The sequence below is a fragment of the Dasypus novemcinctus genome, chromosome 21 (genome assembly GCF_030445035.2).
Source record: "Dasypus novemcinctus isolate mDasNov1 chromosome 21, mDasNov1.1.hap2, whole genome shotgun sequence".
Lineage (NCBI taxonomy): Eukaryota > Metazoa > Chordata > Mammalia > Cingulata > Dasypodidae > Dasypus > Dasypus novemcinctus.
This window is the reverse complement of record NC_080693.1, coordinates 64,366,881-64,387,617: the sequence shown is the minus strand read 5'-3', so window position 1 is coordinate 64,387,617 and position 20,737 is coordinate 64,366,881. Positions and strand designations below refer to the sequence as shown.

The 20,737-nt window shown below is 43.6% G+C and overlaps 1 protein-coding gene across 6 annotated transcripts in view; it reads left to right on the top strand.

The window, feature by feature from the left end:
• The first annotated feature begins 622 nt into the window (after positions 1-622).
• Positions 623-20,737, top strand: part of PLEKHM1 (pleckstrin homology and RUN domain containing M1) — a 59,324-nt gene continuing 39,209 nt past the window's right edge. For 2 of the 6 annotated variants that reach the window (XM_071210716.1, XM_058284396.2), the window contains exons 1-5: positions 623-773; positions 5,409-5,432; positions 7,184-7,272; positions 10,141-10,388; positions 12,677-13,303. In XM_071210716.1, the coding sequence (XP_071066817.1) occupies positions 7,225-7,272; positions 10,141-10,388; positions 12,677-13,303 (923 nt within the window). In that variant the 5' untranslated portion in view covers positions 623-773; positions 5,409-5,432; positions 7,184-7,224. Of the gene's footprint in view, positions 774-800; positions 3,402-5,408; positions 5,433-7,183; positions 7,273-10,140; positions 10,389-12,676; positions 13,304-20,737 lie in introns of those variants that run through there. The other 4 variants (XM_058284397.2, XM_058284395.2, XM_058284398.2 and 1 more) reach the window with 4 other exon arrangements.

The window sequence follows — 20,737 nt, the reverse complement described above, 5'->3', positions numbered from 1 at the left end:
CAGCTAGACGTGTAAGTTGCCCACAAGCACGGGGCCTGCTGATGCCCCTTGCCCTGAATGAGAAATGTCATATTTTACCAAGATAAGCAAAAGAACGACTACTCGGCTAGACGAGAGTAAGTGGACCTTGGGTTTACATGGCGCGCGTGGATTTGGGGCCGATTACAGTTGAGCGCTCTGGGGGACCTCAAGGAGTGCCCCTGGTACTGGTGTGGTCAAACATGTTTGTTTTCCTGCAATCTACAAGGCACGCGGTCCCAATTGGGCCTGGGCTCTGCCTGCGGGGCTGCACTGATGCCCTCGGGGAAGGCAAAAGTAGAGCAGGCGTTCTTGCTCTCGTTGTACAAGGGGGCAAACTTCGGCTAGGGGAGGCGAAGACACGCTCCATAGTTCAGCAGATGGTGCTGGGGCCGAGCGAGGTAGAGAACCTAGAAGCCAGGATCTAGTCCCAGGCAGACCGGTGTGAACACGATGCGCCTCACAGAGCAGCCAGCCCCTCTCCGCGCCAGGCTCTGCCGTTGGATTCCCAGTACCCGAGACTAACGGTCGGCTCCAGGGGCCGGCCCGCGGCTGGCCCCGCCCCGCGGCTCCTCCGGACCTCGCGATTGGCTCCGCGTGCCGAGGGCGGGCCCGGAGCGCAAAGCCAGCGTGATGGCGTCAGGCGCCGCAGGCTGCGTCCTGTTGTCAGTGGCCGAGAGGCCGCAGCTTCCGGTCAGAGGCTGAGGGGCTGCCGCCGCCGCGAGTGGCCCCTGCCCCCCTGCCCGCCCCCCTTGGTGAGTCAGGGGTCAGGGGCGAGGAGGGCAGCGGAGGGGCGGCGGGGCCGAGATGCAGACGGGCGGTGCGCATCCAGCCCTCTCTGTGATCCCACACCCTTGGCTGCCTTGAGACTGGCCTCAGAACGCGCACCCCTTCCCAGTCCCAACTTCACCCAGCCCCTCCTTCGGCCCACTCCCCCGCAGTCCGCCCCCAGCCTTCGACCTGCAGGACCACCGCTGGGTCGTCTCTTCCATCTTCTCCCCTGACCTCACCCCAGCCCTTACCTCAGGTAGTAGCTAACTGCCTGGCTCTGAGCAAGCGCCTAGATTTGGAAGCCTTTTTATCCCAGTCTCTCACCTCCCCCGAGTTCTGCTCATCCCAAACACCCCACCTCGGGCCCACTCTCATTTAAGACCTTCCACCAAAGTAGGTGCCTTGTTGAGCTCATCCGTTTCTTCTTGGTAGCTCTGATCCCAAACTTATCCTGGGTCATATATATATCTTCTCACAAACTCAGCCCCTGACTTCCTAGCCCGCCATGTATTTCCTGCATCTTGAAACTCCAGTCATCTTTCCACTTCCTATCATCCTGTGGACACCCTGTCCCTAAGTCTAGGCTTAACTGCCCCCACCGCTTACTTCCCAGTTCCTACCAACCTTCACCCATTCTTCTCAAATGTAAGGTTTCTGTGTTCTTTCACCTCTGCTGTCACACCCCAACTTTTCGTACTCATTCTTCTCTTGACCCAGCCCTTGCTTAACTTGAGCCCTTAGTGCAGAGCCCCCTGCCAACCCCACCAGTTGCTCCTCAGCATCTGAATCCAGGTGCTTGCTCAGAGCCAGGAAGCTGGCTACTGAACGACCTGATTGGGGGTGTGCAGAGCCTTAGTTGGTAAATAAGTGTTGAGAAATAGAGTTCCTTCCCTCCCTTTCTCGGGGGTTGGGGTTTTCCTTGGGTTTCTGATCCCCTGTACCTGACCCCAGGAATTGTGTTCTGGCATTCATATTAAATTACTTGTCCTGTCTGCTGGAACGGAGGCATCATGCACATACTTGGGAGATGACAGATGGTCATTCACCCAACTCACTTGGCCTGGGGCAGTGGAAGCCATCACGTCATTTTGGCTGGTGTTTTGGCCCTGGAGAACCTCGGGGAGTTCCACTGTGTGGGGTTGGTCATGATGACAGAACCATATCCATGTGCATTGTCCTGGCACTTGCAAAGGACCCTCTTCCAGTGCTCCTCCCTACCAGGGCTGTTTGCTGCTCAGTCCCAACACTGAACAAAGGGTACAGGATGGGTGCCAGAGATGCTGTTTCATGTTGTGAAAGGTATTGGTGCATTGGTGAGTGGGTCCTGGGGAGCCTGAGGCCTCAGTGGGTACAGAGGCCATTGAATCACTTCCTCCTTTTGCAGGTGCTGTCTCATTGAATTTTGGCTGTTTTGGGTTACCTCTGAATGCAGGGAGTTGAATTATCTCAGTAGCTGAGGCAAAGAGACTTTCTTGAGTCACCCAGTCCCCAGCCCAGAATTTACAGTCAGTCTCCTAGGTCTTTGGTGCACATTCCCTCTGAGTTCTGGTCATCTAACTTGAGAAGGGTTGGCTGTCCTTATACAGCAACTTAAAAGGGCCCCAAAGGGGACACCTTGCCTTTGCTTGCCATTTCATCATTATTTTCTAATTCCTTTAAGCACTGAATGCTGTTTCCCTTCACTAGCCCTTCATTATAGTGAAATATACCTGAATGGTTTTCAGCCTCGTAAGTAGTTTGTGTAATGGAAAGCTCTCCATACTGACCCCACCACTTACAAGTTGTATACCTTAACTTTCCAGTCTGTGAAATGGAGACAGTAATACTTGCCTTGTGCCTTATTTTTATTTTGCTCATCATTTCATTCAGCAAGTGGTTCTTGTGTTTGTGTGTGTTGTTGTTTCCCCCACCACCACCACAACTGTATGGCAGGCACTGTTCTAGGCACTGGAAATGTAATGGCGAATGAGACAGGCAAAGTTTCAGTTCGTATTCATTCAGAATTTTGTCCTAGATAGACTCCTCTGGGATATAGGACAGGAATATTGGGGAGATGGGTGTTATTAGATGAAAGAAAGGAGAAAGGAAAGAAAGAGACTGAGTGCTCACCAACTTCACATTTCTGCCCTTGCCTACTAGCCCTTGGTCTGAGACTCACAAACTTCTAGAAGTTTCTAACCCTCCAGGTGGTATTTAATTGCTCCAAAGACTAAGTCTTCCCCACCTCTCACAGGATACTTGTCCAGAAATCCAACTTCCTTCAGGTGGAAGAAAGGTACTATTTACTCATTCAACACTCACATGACTGGAAGATCACCTGCCTTTCTGAATCAGAAGATAACTTTGTCATTTTTTTCCCATTCTGGTAACTGTCAGTCTTTTCCAGCTGAAAAACATGACTCATCAATTAGTACTGGAGCTCAATGGCTTAAACATCAGGCTGTTCTGAACAGCCGGGTACACAATTTGATTCAGCCAGTAGAGGGAAGGCTGTTGGGAATGGCTGAGGAGTCCCTAAAGACAAGAGAAGAAGTTGCTGTTTACTGATGGGTTGAATGTTTTGAAAACTCATTTGAAAGCGTTGAAGCCAACTGTCCATTTCTTCTTTTAACGTAAGTTTCATCTAAGCCATTCTGCTCTTTTTTTTCTTCCTTGGTTTCAGAGGAAGTAAAATTGAATATATATGGAAGGCAAGACAGTATAATGAAGAAAAACAACAAGGATAATTCCTTCCTAACTATGTATTGGAACAATTAAGAAATGATAGCTCTGAAACTTGGGTCCAGTGGAAAGGACCTGGGCTCACCTGGTTGGGGCTATAGATCTGATTGACAAGTTGGTTTTAGGGTTTACTTGCTTGCAGATAAAAATGAAGCTTTTGAGTATCCTTAAAACTCTCTTAAGTAATTAGTTTGCCTGAAACTCCTTGAGCCAAAGACCTGAAACTGTTTGACGTGGTGGAACGGCACAGAACTTGGGAATGAGGAAACCAGAGAAGTCTGTCCCTTATCTGAGGCCTGCTTCTAATGAGCCTTAGTTTTCTCAACTAATCATTTTACAGTTGTAAGAATTAAATGAGATCAAAGTATGAGATTAGAAAAGCTTGTGTATATCTGAATGGTACAGCGCTTTCCAGGGTGAATCAATACTTAGGGGTAGAGGTAGACTTAGCCTCTGTATCACATGATTTGGAGTTTTTCTAAAGGGCAGAAGTCACCTTTCCCCTGGTAGACTTTTTGAGAGTTATTTGGTAGTGTTGCCTAATTTCTCCCCTTAACTCACTTCAGCATAGGTCTCTTTGAAGCCACACCCCTCTTTGGTTTGGTTCTTGTCAACAAAGAGAGGTGTTTTTTTTTTTAAAGATTTATTTATTTATTTATTTCTCTCTCCCCCCCCCACCCCGGTTGTCTGTTCTCTATGTCTATTTGCTGCGTCGTCTTTGTCCACTTCTGCTGTTGTCAGCGGCACAGGAATCTGTGTTTCTTTTTGCTGCGTCATCTTGTGTCAGCTCTCCGTGTGTGTGGCACAACTTCTGGGCAGGCTGCACTTTCTTTCACGCTGGGCGGCTCTCCTTATGGGGCGCACTCCTTGAGCGCGGGGCTCCGCTATGTGGAGGACACCCCTGCGTGACAGAGCATTCCTTGCATGCATCAGCACTGTGTGTGGGCCAGTTCCACACGGGTCAAGGAGGCCCAGGTTTGAACCGCGGACCTCCCATGTGGTAGACGGACGCCCTAACCACTGGGCCAAGTCTGCCGCCCAAAGACAGTTTTGAGGACAGAAATTGAACCCTGTCACATAATCTGTTTGATTTGGATCCTGGGTGGCTTAGGTGGATGATGGCGTGCTGACCAGCAGTCAAGGCCCATAGCTGCATCTCATTCCACCAGTGATTTCTTGTGTCTAGATTGTCGGATTCCTGCCTCTGAGTTGGTTTCTGCCTCCCTAAGGCATTGTGCAACAGATATGACTAGGCAGAGTACCTTGGTTTCTTACAAACAAAAGGATGCCCTAAATTGGAACCTGAATCCCAAGGTCTTGGTCCTCTTTTGCAAATTGTCAAGTAACTGCTTTCTTCTAGATTCCTCTGAGCTGTTGTCATTATGTGGCTTTTCTGACACTTTGTTTTAGGAGTCGGTTACGTGTCTGACCCTCCTCTGACCTCTCTTATCTTCAGTGTACTTTGGTTTAGGAGAGGATGTCTTGACCAGAGCACCTGCCTACTAACACCCCCTCTCCATTAATACCACATTATTCTCAATTAATTAGTTAATGAGGCCTTAATGGGACAGGCTGTTGTTCAGATTTTTGAGATCCATGTCTTGGGGACCTGGCCTGACTGGCTAGGACAGGGCAGTTAAGGGAGCTTGAGGACTCCATCCGGAAGGGCAGGCCTGAGGGCGAGAGGCTTTAGGCCACTGAAATTGCTGAGGGTGTTGAGTCTCAGGGTCTTGTGACCGGAGAACCTGCGCTTTGCCTATAGGGCAGTTTCCCTGACTGCACTTGGGCAGCTTAAAGGAACCTAAGCTCCAGGATCAGACACATTGGCAGGGGTGACTCTGGGATAGGTCTGTGCCATTTGTTTAACTGACGCGCACATTCCTTTTTTTGCCCTCTAGGTCCAGGTGTGAGCTGATCCCCAGGTAGGTGGGAACAAAGAATATGGTGACTGGTGAAGCAGTCAGGCAGGGGCTGCATCCAAGGCAAATGCTCTTCCTAGAGGTCTGTCATGTCCTGCCAGAGCTGGCCTGCAGCGGCATTCCTCTGCAGATCCTGCCTCCCTCTGTCTCACTTAGGGAGGTCCTGACACAGGGTCCTGTTTACCATCTACCCATCCCATAGGCCAGGGGTTGAATCAGAGCATCATCCAGTTCTAGGGCCACCCTGCTTCTGTCCCTTACAGACCTCATAGCCTCCTGCTTTCTTACAAACCTTTCCTGCCAGACCAGCCTTGATGTTCCCCTGCACCTGGACTCCCAGCTGAGGAGCTCTCCTCCCTGCCCACCTGAACCTGGCTTATACTTCGCGCTTCCAGAAAGCTTTCCCCATTCACTGAAATGATTGCACCTTTTCCCTTGAGCTGGAGTTGGCATCTCCTGGGGGTGGGGGTAGAGGCAGGCCATTTATCAGCTGTGGGATCTTGGGAAGTTCCTTGATCTCTCTCAGCTTCCATTGCCTTATCACTCCTAATGTGGTTAATGACTAAGTGAGGCAAAACATGTAAAGGAAACAATTTATTCATCATTCTTTGGTTTTATTAACTTCTGTAGGGCCATGAATTTTTTAGATCAGGGGCTGCAAATAACCTTTTTTTGGTGTTTCCTTGATGCTCAGCAGTGTGTTCACTGAAGCTTGTTTAAATGTGAATGTTCAAGTTGCTAGGGTGGGACCAGGCCAGCTAGTACCCCCTCAGACTCAGGTGGAGGCTCTACCAACCAGCCCTTCCCTGGCAAGGAAGCCAGCTGTCATGAGGCTGCTCTGGTAGAGCTGGCTTTATCTTGAACCTGGGATCTGGTTCCCCCATAGTCCTACAGTGGGCCCTGACTTTGCCTCCTTTTCAGGATAGTACTTGCACCTGCAAGAGAAAGTGAGGGCTTCAACAGTAGAGAAAAAAAGAAAAGATTTAACTGTGTAGCGCTTGGTTATTTGGTATGTGGGTAGCCACATCCACTAGGATCATAGGCTCGTTTATTGAGCGCCCTGTGTGAGGAGCTTTGCACACATTCACAGTCTCTGTCTGGCAGTCTGATACCCTGCCCCAGCACACCCACCCGGTTAGTGGCAAAGTGGAGGTTAGAACCTTTGTTGCTCCTGTTTAGATGCATCTTCCTGTGCTATGCAAGGCGAACCCTCGTAACCTGAAGGGGAAGCAGAAATGTAAGAGCAGAGTCCTCCCCTTTGGAAGCTATTTCAGTTGCAAGAGTCATTTGACTGTAGACACACAGGACTGGGGCAAGAGTCACAGGGCCTGTTGCAGAACCAGGGCCTGAAATGTGAATTCTGAGCCCCTGCTCCCTGGTGCCTGTGGATAGTTAGCTGCAGCATCTCCCCTGCACCCTCAGCTCATCTAAATAGGCCTTTCATTTCCCTCCCATTCCCTATTCCCACAGGGTTCTGGCTTTTTATGCCAGCACTTGATGTAGAGTAAAGGGCCTTTACCGCCCACTCCTTGGGGCACCTCCACCCATGCATCATAGGACTTCTTGCCTCCTGAGGTCTGAGGTCTCTGACTTTGTCCTTCTTTATAATCCACTCTCCAGGTTTTACTTTAGTATCCAAAAGGTCTTTAAGTTGCAGTTTTGGTAAGATCAGCCGACCTTCTGCTGCCTTTTGGGTGGGACTCTGGCTCAAGTTAAGTATGGAGCTTGCTCATCTGGCCTCATCTGTCTTGTAGGTGTCATGTGAATATCTGCGAGAGCTGCTGTGAGAGTGGAAATGCTCTCAGTGGTGGAGAATGGCCTGGACCCCCGGGCTGCCATCCCGGTAGGTGGGCAAGGGGGGATCCAGGGTGGAGAAGAGGTGCAGAGAGACAGCTCTTTTTCTGCCTTTGAAATGATTGGGCACTATTCAAAAAGAGAGGACTTAGACTGAGAAAAAGTTATAGCAGAAGTAGGCTCTGAGGAGATCCTACCCTTTCTCGGTCATCTTCTTGGTGATTGAATAAAGAATGGCAGGGGAAGGATAGAGAGATTGAGAAGTGACTGCTAAGGAGAAAGTGGTTTTCTTTTTGGAGTAATGAAAATGCTCTAAAATTAATTGCAGTGATGAATGCACAACTCTGATTATAACAAAGGCCACTGAATGTTCATTTTAGATAGATTGTATGGTATGTGAATATATCTCAATAAAATTACTTTTTTTAAAAAAGGCAATTTACAAAAAAAAATAGTGGGGATTTAAGATAGACTACCTAGAGATCAGGGGCTTCCATTTAGACTTTCAGCCCTCTGCCTTTAGGCCATGATTGGTCACACAGTTTGGCCGATACAATAACTTGGTTAGAAACAATTTCCCAAGCATTAGTTTTTATGTTTTGGTAATTTTTGTGCACTATGGAAGTAAAGTGGGCAGGCATCTTACATGGCCAATAAACACATGAAAAGATGTTCAGCATCATTAGCGAGCAGGGAAAAGCAAATCAAAACCAGGGAGATACCACTTGGCACCCACTAAGATGGCAATAATTAAAAAGTCAGACAAATACAAGTATTGAGGATATAGAGAAATTGGAACCTTCAGACATTGCTGGTAGAAATGTTAAAACGGTGTAGTCACTTTGGAAAATGATTTGACAGTTCCTCAAAAATTTAAACGTAGAGTTACCATATGACCCAGCAATTCTACTCCTAGACATATACCCCAAAGAACTAAAACATGTCCACACAAAAACTTTTTTTATTCTTACATTTTTATTTATTTTATTTTATTTTATTTTTTTACACTTTTAAAAATTAATGTTAATAGATCACCAAGAATGTTCCATTAAAAAACATAAGAGGTTCCCGGTATAACCCACTCCCCACCCTCACCCCTCACCCCCATCATTTTTGTAAATTGTATTCTTTTAAAGATATATACATCACAAAAAATGTTACATTAAAAAACATAAGAGGTTCCCATATACCCCCCAACCCCCCACCACTCCTCCCATTGAAACAGAAAGTAGATTAGTGGTGTTAGAGGCTGAGAGGAGGAGGGAATAAGGAGTGACTGCTAATGGATAAGGGGTTTCTTTCTGGAGTGATGAAAATATTCCAGACTTTGTCATGATGATTGCACAATTCTGTGAATATACTAAAAACCACAGAATTACACACTTTAAGTGGGTGAATTTTATGATATGTGAATTATATCTCACTAAAACTTATAAAAGACCATTTAACTTTTCAAAGAACATTCGCATTTACTGCTTCTACTAAAATCAAAATAAAAGGATAAAATATTTATCCATAATCCTATCACCTAACAAATCAAACCACATTTTGAGCAATCCCTTCTAGTCCTTTTCCAAAGGCTTATATAACTCTGACATACTTACAATTACAGCAGAGTACAGTTTTTTACTCTGTATTTTCAAAGGACTTTATGTCTATTTTACAATCATTTAACAAAGATTTATTGAGCCAGGCATAATGCTAAGTGTTGAGGACACAAAGAATGAAAAACTAGTATTGCCCTCAAGGCGCAATCCCCACCCCTTCCCAACTACTGTAGATCAGAAACTATTTCCATTTAACAAATGAGGAAATTTACTGTAGATATGAGGGTCTATTTCTGAGTTCTCCATTCAGTTCTATTGGTCGATGTGTCTGTCTTTATGCCAGTACCATGCTGTTTTGACCACTGTAACTAAGTAATATGCTTTAAAGTCAGGAAGTGAGAGTCCTCCAACTTTTTCTTCTTTGTTTAAGATCTTTTTGGCTATTTGGGGCCCCTTACCGTTTCAAACAAATTTGATCATTGGTTTTTCCACTTATGCAAAAAAGGCTGTTGGGATTTTTATTGGGATTGCATTGAATCTGTAAATCAGTTTGGGTAGAACTGACATCTTAACGATATATAGTTTTCCAATCCATGAACATGAAATGTTCTTCCATTTATTTAAGTCTTCTTCACTTTCTTTTAGCAATGTTTTCCAGTTTTCTGAATACAGGTCCTTTATATCCTTGGTTAAGTTTATTTCTAAATATTTGATTATTTTAGTAGCTATCAAATGAGGAAACTGAGACTCAGAGAGTTTAAGTGAAAGTCTGAGGTAACCCAGCCGGTTACTGACAAAGCTGGGACTGAATCTAGGCCTCTGACTCCCAGGTCTGGGATCTTTCTTAATGTAGACATGGCTTTTGTTTTCTTGATATCTTAATTGTTCTAGGGTAGTGTTCTTGATGCTCTGCATTGATTAGCTCACTGATTCTCTGAGGAAACCTTGATCACATCAGTAAGGTGGAAAGCCCCACCTCTGTCCTAGATAGATTTACCGAAGCTCTCATATCTGTCCCAAAGCCTAGTCACTATGATAGTGCCACTATTTAAACATGAGATGCATATGGCCATAAGTTGACTGAAATTCCATTTAAAAAACAAAAAGATACATAATGAAGGATATGCAAAAAAATAGTAGCAGTAGTTATCTCTGGGTGATGTGTGTGATTTTCATTTTCTTCTCTACGCTTTTATCTTTAGTCTCTAGAATTAATATATGCTATTTTTATAGAAGGAATATATAGATACATACATTCATGTATGTACTCCTATGGCTGTGAATGTATTTCCCAACAAGCAAGAGTTAATTCCAGGGGGTCTCCATAGGATTTTTTCCTAAAGGACTTTCTTATATTTGGCATTGCCTAGGTCATCAAGAAGAAGCTGGTGGGATCAGTGAAGGCATTGCAAAAGCAGTATGTGTCCTTGGACACAGCGGTCACCAGTGAAGATGGAGATGCCAACATCATGTGTAGCGCCCTGGAGGCCATGTTTATCCATGGCTTGCACGCTAAGTACATCCATGCTGAGGCTGGAGGAAAGAGGAAGAAAACTACCCACCAGAAGCCTCTTCCTCAGCCTGTCTTCTGGCCCCTCCTGAAAGCCATCACGCACAAGTAAGATCAGCTAGAGGGGTTTCAGAATGTGGGACACTTAGCGCTTCTGATCAACATTGAGAGAAACGAGCCAAGATGCCATAGAGGTAGGGGGTAGACGGTGTCCTGTATAAGGGTGTATTCTTAGATCCAGCTTCCCAGCCAGAGCGTAATTAGATATTGAACCCCTCAGCCCTCAAGCAGTGACCTGGGGCTGCTTCAAGCCCCTGGGCCTGGTTACCTCTAGATGGAACAGCCTCTTCTGTTTACTTCAGGCTGGCATACAAATATTTTCTGTTTGTCACAATGTGAAAAAGGTTGGGAAATATTGTTTTAGACAGGCAATTGGCAACCAGAGCCTATGTGCCAAATCTGGCCTACCGTCTGTTTTTGTAAATAAAGTTTTATCGGAATATAGCCACGCCCATTCACATACATATTGTCTGTGTCTGCTTTTACCCCATCATGGCAGAATTGAGTAGTTGATTGTATGGCCTGCAAAGCCTAAAGTATTTACTATCCAGCCCTTTACAGAAAACATTTGCCAGCCCTGTCTTAGGATGTTTAAAAGTCTGTGTGCTAAATATTATTTTTATAACTAGGGATGGGATTTTTCAAAAGAGTAGAATCCAGATAGAATATCTGAATATTCACTGTTGAGACATTTGTCTTTTGGCCTTGCCCCTAATTGCCTGGGCCTTTGAGCAAGTATCTGGCACTGTGTCTCCAAGGGCTATTATTAAATGCCACTTTCAGCCTGAAGGTTCCATGTCAGACTCTGATCTTCCTTTTCATGTCTACTGCCACTGTCCTATCTCAGGTTCTTACCTTTCTATTGGCTGACAGTGGCTTTCTAAGTGTCCCCTTATCTCATTCTGTTCTGTCTTTCCTTAGGTCAGTCAGCCAGTCAATACCTACTGAGCCTAATGGGAGCTCAGTCACTGAGTCCAGTAGAGTGTGGTCTGTTCTCCATGGAGGAGGCATGTACAAGGGACCATGACAGTTCAGAGGAGGGCATTTCCTTCAGCCCAAGGCATTCAAGAACTGAGTTTAGTAGCCTTAAGGTCTAATCTTAGTCTGAAAAATCTATACTGAAGTCTGCGTGGTTGGGGTTAAGTCACTTTCCTGCACAGAATCATGTACCAGGCTTCCAAAGGCCAGCCCGCACAGCTGCTGCCAGCCCCCTCAAGTGTCTGAATTACTAGGTTTGGTTTGAGGGTCCCAGAATCTGATCAGGTTGTCCAGGTGATTCTGATGCACAGCTGGTTGTAGAGACCATTGTCCACTTGGCCTTACTGGTTTGATACTCAAGACCTTCATACCTGACTTTGCAACCAAATCACCTGCTCTCCCTCCACATGTTGTAATTGGACTGCTCAGCAATTGTCTGTTGTTTCCTTACACTTTATGCTTTTTCTGTCTGTCCCTTGTACCTTACATCTTGCCTCTTGGAAAATCCCAGGGCCCATCTCATATGCTGCCTTTTCTATGACATTTTCATACTCCAATCCTGAACTGATTTCCTCTACCCCTTGCCCCAGATCCACCAACAGTAAAAGTCACCTAACATGTGCCCTTGAATGGCAGTTTCTTGGAGTTAGGGCAGGGACCATGTCTTTACACTGTATCTTCATACCTCCAAGGACCTAGTACTTAGGTGCTCATCAAGCAGGTCTTAGGTGAACAGATGGATGTCAGGGGTCCATGATGTAATTATAATGAACATGGTATTTATCCTTCATAATACCAACCTCAAAAAATTGGGGGTTTTGGCTTAGCTATTTCTAAATTCTCCTTGAAACACTATTACCCAGGAATTTTTTCATGCTTGTATATATTTGCCATCTTTATTATTGGTTCTTGCTAGTCAGTGGTTAAGAGACATGTCAGTAACATTTATGTAACCTAAGTATTTTTCTAAAAAATAGGTGTAATATGGTAGCATTTTCAACCATTGGAATTGTCCTGAATGATGTTGCAGTGATGGATATAGGCCATTATATATCTTGTCATAACTTACAAAAATGGGGGGGAGAGGGTTTAAACTATAATGTAAACTATAATCCACATACTTAGTGGCAATGCTCCAATATGTGTTCATCAATTGTAACAAATATACCACACTAATGAAGGATGTTGTTAACGTGGGAAAGAGTGGGAGGGGTAGGGAGTGGGGCATATGGGAATCCCTTACATTTTTATGTAGCATTTATGCAATCTAAATATCTTTAAAAGAAGAAAAGAGAAGAGAAGACATATCAAGGATTTGTGATAGTTTCTTGAAACAAATCTGTTCTCCGCCTTCCCAGACATGTCATCTCAGAATTGGAGCACCTGATCTTTGTCAATACAGATGTGGGACGCTGTCGAGCCTGGCTCCGGCTGGCCCTCAATGATGGCCTGATGGAATGCTACCTGAAACTGCTCCTTCAGGAGCAGGCCTGGCTGTGCGAATACTATCAGCCCACAGCCCTGCTTCGAGATGCAGAGGAGGGCGAGTTTCTCCTTAGCTTCCTGCAGGGGCTAACATCCTTGTCCTTCGAACTCTCCTACAAGTCCGCCATCTTAAACGAATGGACATTGACCCCATTGGCCCTCTCTGGGCTTTGCCCACTCTCTGAGCTAGACCCTCTTACTACCTCTGGTACAGAACTACAGCGGAAGGAGTCTGTGGATTCAATTTCCCATTCCTCAGGCTCAGAGGACATCGAAGTCCAGCACTCGGGTCATAAGATCAGGCGAAACAGGAAGCTCACTGCCTCCACCCTCAGCCTGGATACAGCCAGTTCATCCCAGCTGTCCTGCAGCTTGAACTCTGATAGCTGCCTACTCCAAGAGAATGGCTTCAAGAGTCCAGACCGTTCTGAGGAGCCCATATCCTATGACTCAGACTTGGGGACAGCAAATGCTGAAGATTCAGACCAGTCTCTGCAAGAGTGAGTTCCCCCTCCCTTCTCGTCCTTCCTTTATTCTTCTTGCCTACAACATGTAATTGCTTGTCACTGAGCACTGACCTCTATTAGTATATAGAGTAAGGCAAAAGAGATATTTCTTCAGGGACTGTAGGAGCTGAGAGCTGCAACTGGAGGCAGAGTGAGCTCAGTGGAAAGAATGGATTCAGGTAGAACTCCAAGCTTCCTCAAGCTCCAGCTCTGCCCTTGGGTGACCTCTGGCAAGTTATTTTGTTTCTCTGAGGCTCTGTGTAAATTTTTGTTACTTCATTTAGAGGGAAAAATTAACAATGCAGAGTGATAGCTACAATTTCTAGAAAATGCAGTGAGGCATGGGCCTGTGAGGTAGTGATAAAGAAGGCCTCCTGGAGGACATGAAACCTGAATGACTTGTGGAGAAGGTGGTAGACAAATGGGACAAGTATGTGGAGGAGTATATGGAGTGGATTAATTTGACTAGATAGGGGATTCTGGGCAGAGCCTTCTTCATACAGCCCTTTTTAAAAAATTAATTTTTAATAGATAATCCATTCTCATAGTTAGAAAAATCTAAATGTAGTAGGGTTCAGCAGAGTAAGAGAAACAACAGGAGACAGACACAAAAACACACAGACATATGTATGTTAAAATTAAGAGAGTTATTATAGGAATTGGCAAGTCTGAATTCCATGGGGCAGACTGCAGCTGATTGGATGAGACTTCTCATTGCTGAAGGCAGCCTCCTTTGTTGATTGTAGATGTAATCAGCCATAGATGCAATCAACTGAATGATGATTTAAACCCATGAAATATCCTCATGGTAACAGGCCAGTGCTTGCTTGACCAAACAACTGGACATCATAACCTAGCCAGTTTAACATGTGACTTCACATCACATGTATGTTGTGAAAAGTCTTTCCATCCTGTCTCTAGTCCAATCCATTCTTCATCATTCACACCCCCATAACCACAATTATTAATTTCTTACATGTTCTTCTAGTTTCTAAATGCATCTACAATAAATATGGAAATACAGATTTTAAAAATTAATCTCTTATTGCCCCCCATACACACATCTTTTCCATAAAAGGTAGCATATATATACTGTTTTACACCTTGCTTTAGAGGAGGTCTTTTCATATCAAAGTTTCTTCATTCTTAATTTCCTATTACACAATGTTCTGTTGTACAAATGGACCTTAGTTTATTTAACCAGCCATCTGTTTAGTCTGTTTAATGCACATTAGAATATGTAGTCTTTTGTTGTTACAGTGTTGTCATAAATAAACCTCACATATGTGCTCTTTTAGTTGGTATACAAACATAGCTGTTCACAAACTCCTAGAAGCAAAATTGCTGAGCCAAAGGATAAATTAATTTGTAATTTTCACACATAGTGACTATTTAAACTACACCAGAAATGTATCAGTTTCTTCTCAGCCCTGCCAACACAAGGTATTGTCAGGCAAACTGCTGGTTCTTTCTGAGATTCTGTTTCCACATCTGTAAAATGGAGATGCCCTCATAGGACAGAGAGAATCAGATACCTGTTAGTGAGTTGCATATATGAAAATGTCTGGGAGATCTCAGAAATGGCTTCTGAACATGGAGCACATTAGAGCTTTCAAATGATAAAAAGAGGAATTTAGATATAATCCACTGGGGAGGAACAGTCACTGCCTCCAGAGATGGCTGTGCCTGGGACAAGACTTGGGCCTGCTCACCTGTCTTAGCCCTTCCTGTGTATCAGCCTCCTCCCATAGACCAGCTGGCCTTCCGTTTATCATATGCCTTGCCTCCTTGTTGGAAGACTTTGTCCTTCATGAGTCTGGTGATTGGAAAATTCCAGTGTTTAAAGTCACTGACTAAGTGACCATCCACCCGGTGTGAGTGACCATCCACCCTGTGTGGGAAGTATAATCCTGGGTATTATGAAGAACTCAAGGAAAAGTCAGAATATATGCAGGAACACTGGAAAATTATATGAGGAATTGGCAAACACCACACACACAGGTATACAAACCCACACCCAACACCTCTTTCTTAGAGCTGACCCTGGAAGTTAGTCTTCGAGCATCCACAGGAGGTGAGGCAAGAGGTCATGCCCTAGACAAACATGTCTTTGAATGTGTATTTTAAGGGTAAAAGATTATCATGGGCCCTTAGATTTATTTCTATTATTTTGCTTAAATATTTTTGATTAGGCATAAATAACTTGTGCTTAACTCTTAAACAACTGTGAAATTAAAACATCCATAAATTAAACATAAAAGACCAAAACACAACATTCAAAATGAATTTTATTAATTTAATATACAGAATTATGTTTTGCTGAAACCAAGTTGCAGCTTACCTTGTGAATAGAGGATTGACTGTTCTGATAGGGTTCCTTTGTATTTGTTGGGTCTGTATTCTTATTATCTTGGAGGGGTATAGGTACAGTATAATGGTTAAGACTGTGGACTTAAGAGCCAGACTGCCTGAGTCTTCCAGTTACCAGCTTTGTGACTTTGGGCAAGTTACTCAACCTTTCTGACCTTGATGTCCTTACCTATAAAGTGTAAATAAGAATTCTTCAAAGGAATGCAGGGAGGATTAAATTAATTAATATAATGTAAAGTGCTTAGAATAGTGTCTGGAACATAGTGAGTAATCAGTAGGTGGTATAATCATTTTATTACTGGGTACCTTGTATCATCAGTTCTTCCTGTACTATATAATCTTCTGCAAAACCCTTGATTGTTAATATTTTTCAGATATCATTGTCATCAAGTCTTCTGAGAGATTCTTTTTTTCCCTTCTCTTTTATTTATTTATTTTATTAGGGAAGTTGTAGGTTTACAGAAAAATCATGCATAAAATATGGAGTTCCCATATACCACCCTATTATTAATACCTTGTACAGTACATTTGTTATAGTTAATGAAAGAACATTTTTACAGTTAAAGTGTTAACTTTAGTCAGGGGTGCCCCTGCGTGGCACAGCACTCCTTGTGCACGGCAGCACTGCACGTGGGTCAGCTTACCATGTGGGTCAGGAGGCCCTGGGGATCAAACCCTGGACCCTCCATACGGATGCTCTATCAGTTGAGCCATGTCCACATCCCCATGCTTTTTATTAATTTATTTAATTGTGTATGTGTGTGGGGCCTGTACTGATCTGAGTCTAGTACTGATTCTGGTGAAGCTCTGTTATTCTTCAGTGTAAATTTGATTTCACTTTGACCTTGGTTTTGAGTTGATGGAAAGTCTAATTGTTTGTTTTTGTTTTGGGGTTTTTTTTTAGATTTATTTTTAATTTATTTCTCTCCCCTTCCTCCACCCCTCCCCCCCACCATTGTCTGTTTTCTTTGTCCAATCGCCGTGTTCTGTGTCTGCTTACTTTCTCGGTGGCACCAGGAATCACACTGTGTCTCTTTTGGTTGTGTCATCTTGCTGCATCAGCTCTCTGTGTGCACAGCGCCACTCCTGGGCAGGCTATGCTTTTTTTGCACAGGGCGGCTTCTTGTGGGGTGCAATCCTTGCACGTGGGGCTCCCCTACATGGGGGACATCGCTGCATGGCACGGCACTCCTTGAACGCGTCAGCTCTACACGTGGACCAGCTCACTACACAGGTCCGGAGGCCCTGGGTTTGAACATGTGGTGGTAGGCGGACGCTCAATCAGTTGAGCCAAATCCACTTCCCTCTAGTTGTTTATCAAGCAGGAAGCTTGCTCTTTAGTGGCTTTTCCTTAGGCATTAAGTTATTCATTCTAACATCCAATGTCATCTTTTATAGATTAGGATTCATTTATAATACCAGTGAGTATTTCTATAATTCAACTCTTCTCCCTTTCCTTAAATTTTTATACTTGTGGCCATGGAGGCTAAACAATCTTATCAATAATAATGAAAACAACTACAATAACAATTGTTAACATTTACTTTGTGAGACCCATGTTCCATTAGCCTCTGTTTAGGGCCTTCATGTCCACTCCCACTGCCACTTTATGCCTGATGCTTTACTAAGCATTTTGTCATCTCATTTAACCTTTGTTGCGGTCATAAAACATGGGCGCTGTTACCCATCCCTGTTTTAGAGATGAGGAAATTGACATCCCTGGACTTTAAAAGTCTGACGTCTGACACAGAGCCTTGTGCTGAGGCCAGATGAACTCAGGAGCACTGTTCTTACTTAGTCACTCACCACACCACCTGCTAGGAGCCCTGAGGAGCTAGGACCTCAGAGGTGACGTTTGTTGAAAATGTAGTTACATTCTGTTACCATGGTTTGGACACAGAATTGCTTGGCAAATGTCCTCTCCCTTTCTGCCTGTGGAAACTACCTGTTTTATATCCAGACCTCAGTATTGCCCACTACCTGTAAGTTGCACTCCTGGATTTTCATCAGTCTGTTTTTAAGATCTTTGAGATTTTTGAGCAAGAACCTAGCACATACCTGCCTGCCCCCATCATTACTCCATAAGTACCTTATATTGACAGCCTATTATTTTTCTTTTTTTGAGATATAATTCACATATTATAAAATTTGCCATTTTAATATGTGCTGTTAGTATATTCATAAGGTTGTACAGTCATCACTACTGTCTAACTCCAGAATATTTTCATCACTCCAAAAAGAATCTCCATATCCATTAGCAGTCACTCCACATTCTCTATTCCCCCTAAGCCCTGGCAGCCACTAATCTACTTTCTATTTCTATGGATTTGCCAATTCTGGACATTTCATTTAAATGGAATCATACAATATGTGGCTTTTTGTGTCTGGTTTCTTTCACTAAGTATAATGTTTTCAAGGTCTATCCATGTAGTACCATGTATTGGTACTTCATTCCTTTTTATTGCTAAATATTCCATTATATGGATAATACTACAATTTGGTAATGATGGTGAACATTTGGGTTATTTCTGATTTTTGGCTATGATGAATAATGCTGGACATTCATGTAAAAGGTTTTGTGAAGACATATTTTCAGTCCTTTTGGGTATGTACCTATGAATGGAATTGTAGGGTTATAGAGTAACTATTCAGCTTTTTGAGGAACTGTCCAACTTTTTTCCAAAATGGCTGTACCATTTTACATTTCCACCAGCAATGTATGAGAGTTCCAATTTCTTCACATCCTCAGCAACACTTGTTATTATCTTTTTGATTATTGCCATCCTAGTGATTAAGTGACATCTTATTGTGGTTTTGATTTGCATTTCCTTGATAACTAATGAGGTTGAGCATCTTTTTTCATGTGCTTATTGCCATTCTTCTTTGGATAAATGTCTGTTCAAAGTCTTTGCCTCTTTTTAAATTGGATTTTTTTATTGCGTTGTAAAATTTTTTAATATTCTGGAAATTAGACCCTTATAATTTGTAAATACCCTACATTCTGTGTGTTGTCATTTTCATTTTCTTGCTAGTGTTCTTTGAAGTACAAATTTTTTTTTGGTCTTGATGAAATCCAATTAATCTATTTTTTTCTCTGGTTGCTTATGTTATAGGGTCATATCTAAGAAACCATTGCCAAATTTAACATCATCAAAATTTATTCGTATGTTTGAGTCTAAGAGTTTTGTAGTTTTAACTCGTACATTTAGGCCTGTGATCCATTTTTAGTTAATTTTTTATATCATGTGAGATAGGGATCCAACTTTATTCTCGTGCATGTGGATATCCAGTTTTCCCCACACCATTTGTTGAAAAGACTATTCTTTTTCCATTGAAATGTCTTGGCATCTTGTTGAAAATCAGTTACCCATTAATCTATGGGTTGGTTACCCCTTTTTTTTTTTTAGGAGGTACCAGGGATTGAACCCAGGACCTCACATATGAGAAGCAGGTGCTCAACCACTGAGCTACATCTGCTCCCCAATGAGAGTTGGTTTTCTCATTTGTTTGTTTTTTTTTTAGGAGGTCCGGGGATCAAACCCAGGATCTCGTAAATGGGAAGCAGGCACACAACCACTTGAGCTACATCTGCTCCACACTATTTTTCTTTTAAAGATTTATATTTTACTTTTATTTATTTTATTTTTAATTTATCCTCTCTCCCCCAGATAGTTCTCTCTGTCTGCTTGCCTTCTCCAGGAGGCACCCAGAACCAAACTGGGACCTCCCACATGGGAGGGGAATGCCCAAGGGCCTGAGCCACATCTGCTTCCCATGGGCTGCAGTGTCTGCTGGCCTGTAGTGCCAGTGTCTAGCTCTCATTGGGGCAGCATCCACCTCTTGTTGCAGTGGGTGTAAGCATCTGCTTGTCTTCTTTAAGAGGCACCAGGATGTACGTGGAACCTCCCATGTGGTAGATGGATACCCAACTGGTTGAGCCATATCTGCTTCCCTTCCCACTATTTTTTACTATAATGTCTTGAGAGACTGTTCTGGGGTAGGAGCAGAAATCAATGGTAAGACCATCAGATAAGCAACGTGAGTTCTAAAATCCTCACTTCCATATACCTAAATTAAAGAGAGTTTGATGTATCTCCTGGGACCAGCCTAAGCCATTTGAGCAGATGTGTGCAATTTCGGGCTCCAGGCAGCTTATTGTCATCTGAACCTGGATTGTCAACAAAATACTCCACTGATTTCATAAGCCACAGGAAGAGACAGCAAATGAGTTTATTTTAGAAATGGAACTTCGATTCTCAGAAGCGTCAGGTGGAGAATGTGCCAGTACACAGTCAGAAGGCCCAGGAATGAGTTTTTGTGTTCGTGTGTGCATATGTATGTGTTTACAAAGGTAGTAATATTGGCTCCATATGACCTTAGGAAGTACCACTGAGGGGGCTAGAAGAGAATATGTAATTATACATTCTGTGTACACTTGTGTATGCTCTCATACACATCTTGTACAGTGATCTCCAGCAGCATTTTTTGGAAACATGAGGCTTCCTTGACTCCATACCCAGTCTGTCTCTGAAATGGACCAACACTTGCACCCTCACCCTGCTGTTCCAATTACTGGTCCAGAAACAAAATAGGTCCCCACTTAGAAAACCTTCATGGCCCTCACTTCGACTAAGTCTGTGTCGCAGAGAGTAGAGACATGGTGCCTTAGCAGCCAATGTTGTTAGAGAGCCAGCTCTGAGACACACTCCTTTTGTTCATAGATGCTCTGTCTGCCTGCTCTGCCATAGATGGTGTTTGCAGAAATAATTGTCCATGCAACCATTTGTGTGGCTGAGTAAACACTCCTTGCCTATGATTAGTCTATTCAGAAGGTAAAAGGCATGCTGATTATACCCATAGGAGAATGCTTGAGCCCCAGAATATAGGGATAGGGAGTATTTCCCAGGAAGATAATCAGTTCCCATTCTTAGCAAGTCCTCTTTCTCTGCTTTGTGAGCTGCTTTTTCCCCTGAGATCTTGAACTTCACAACTTACCTGGCCATCTAATCTGCCTAAATCCTGGGTGGAAAGAATCCCTGGGAACCTCTTATGTTTTTT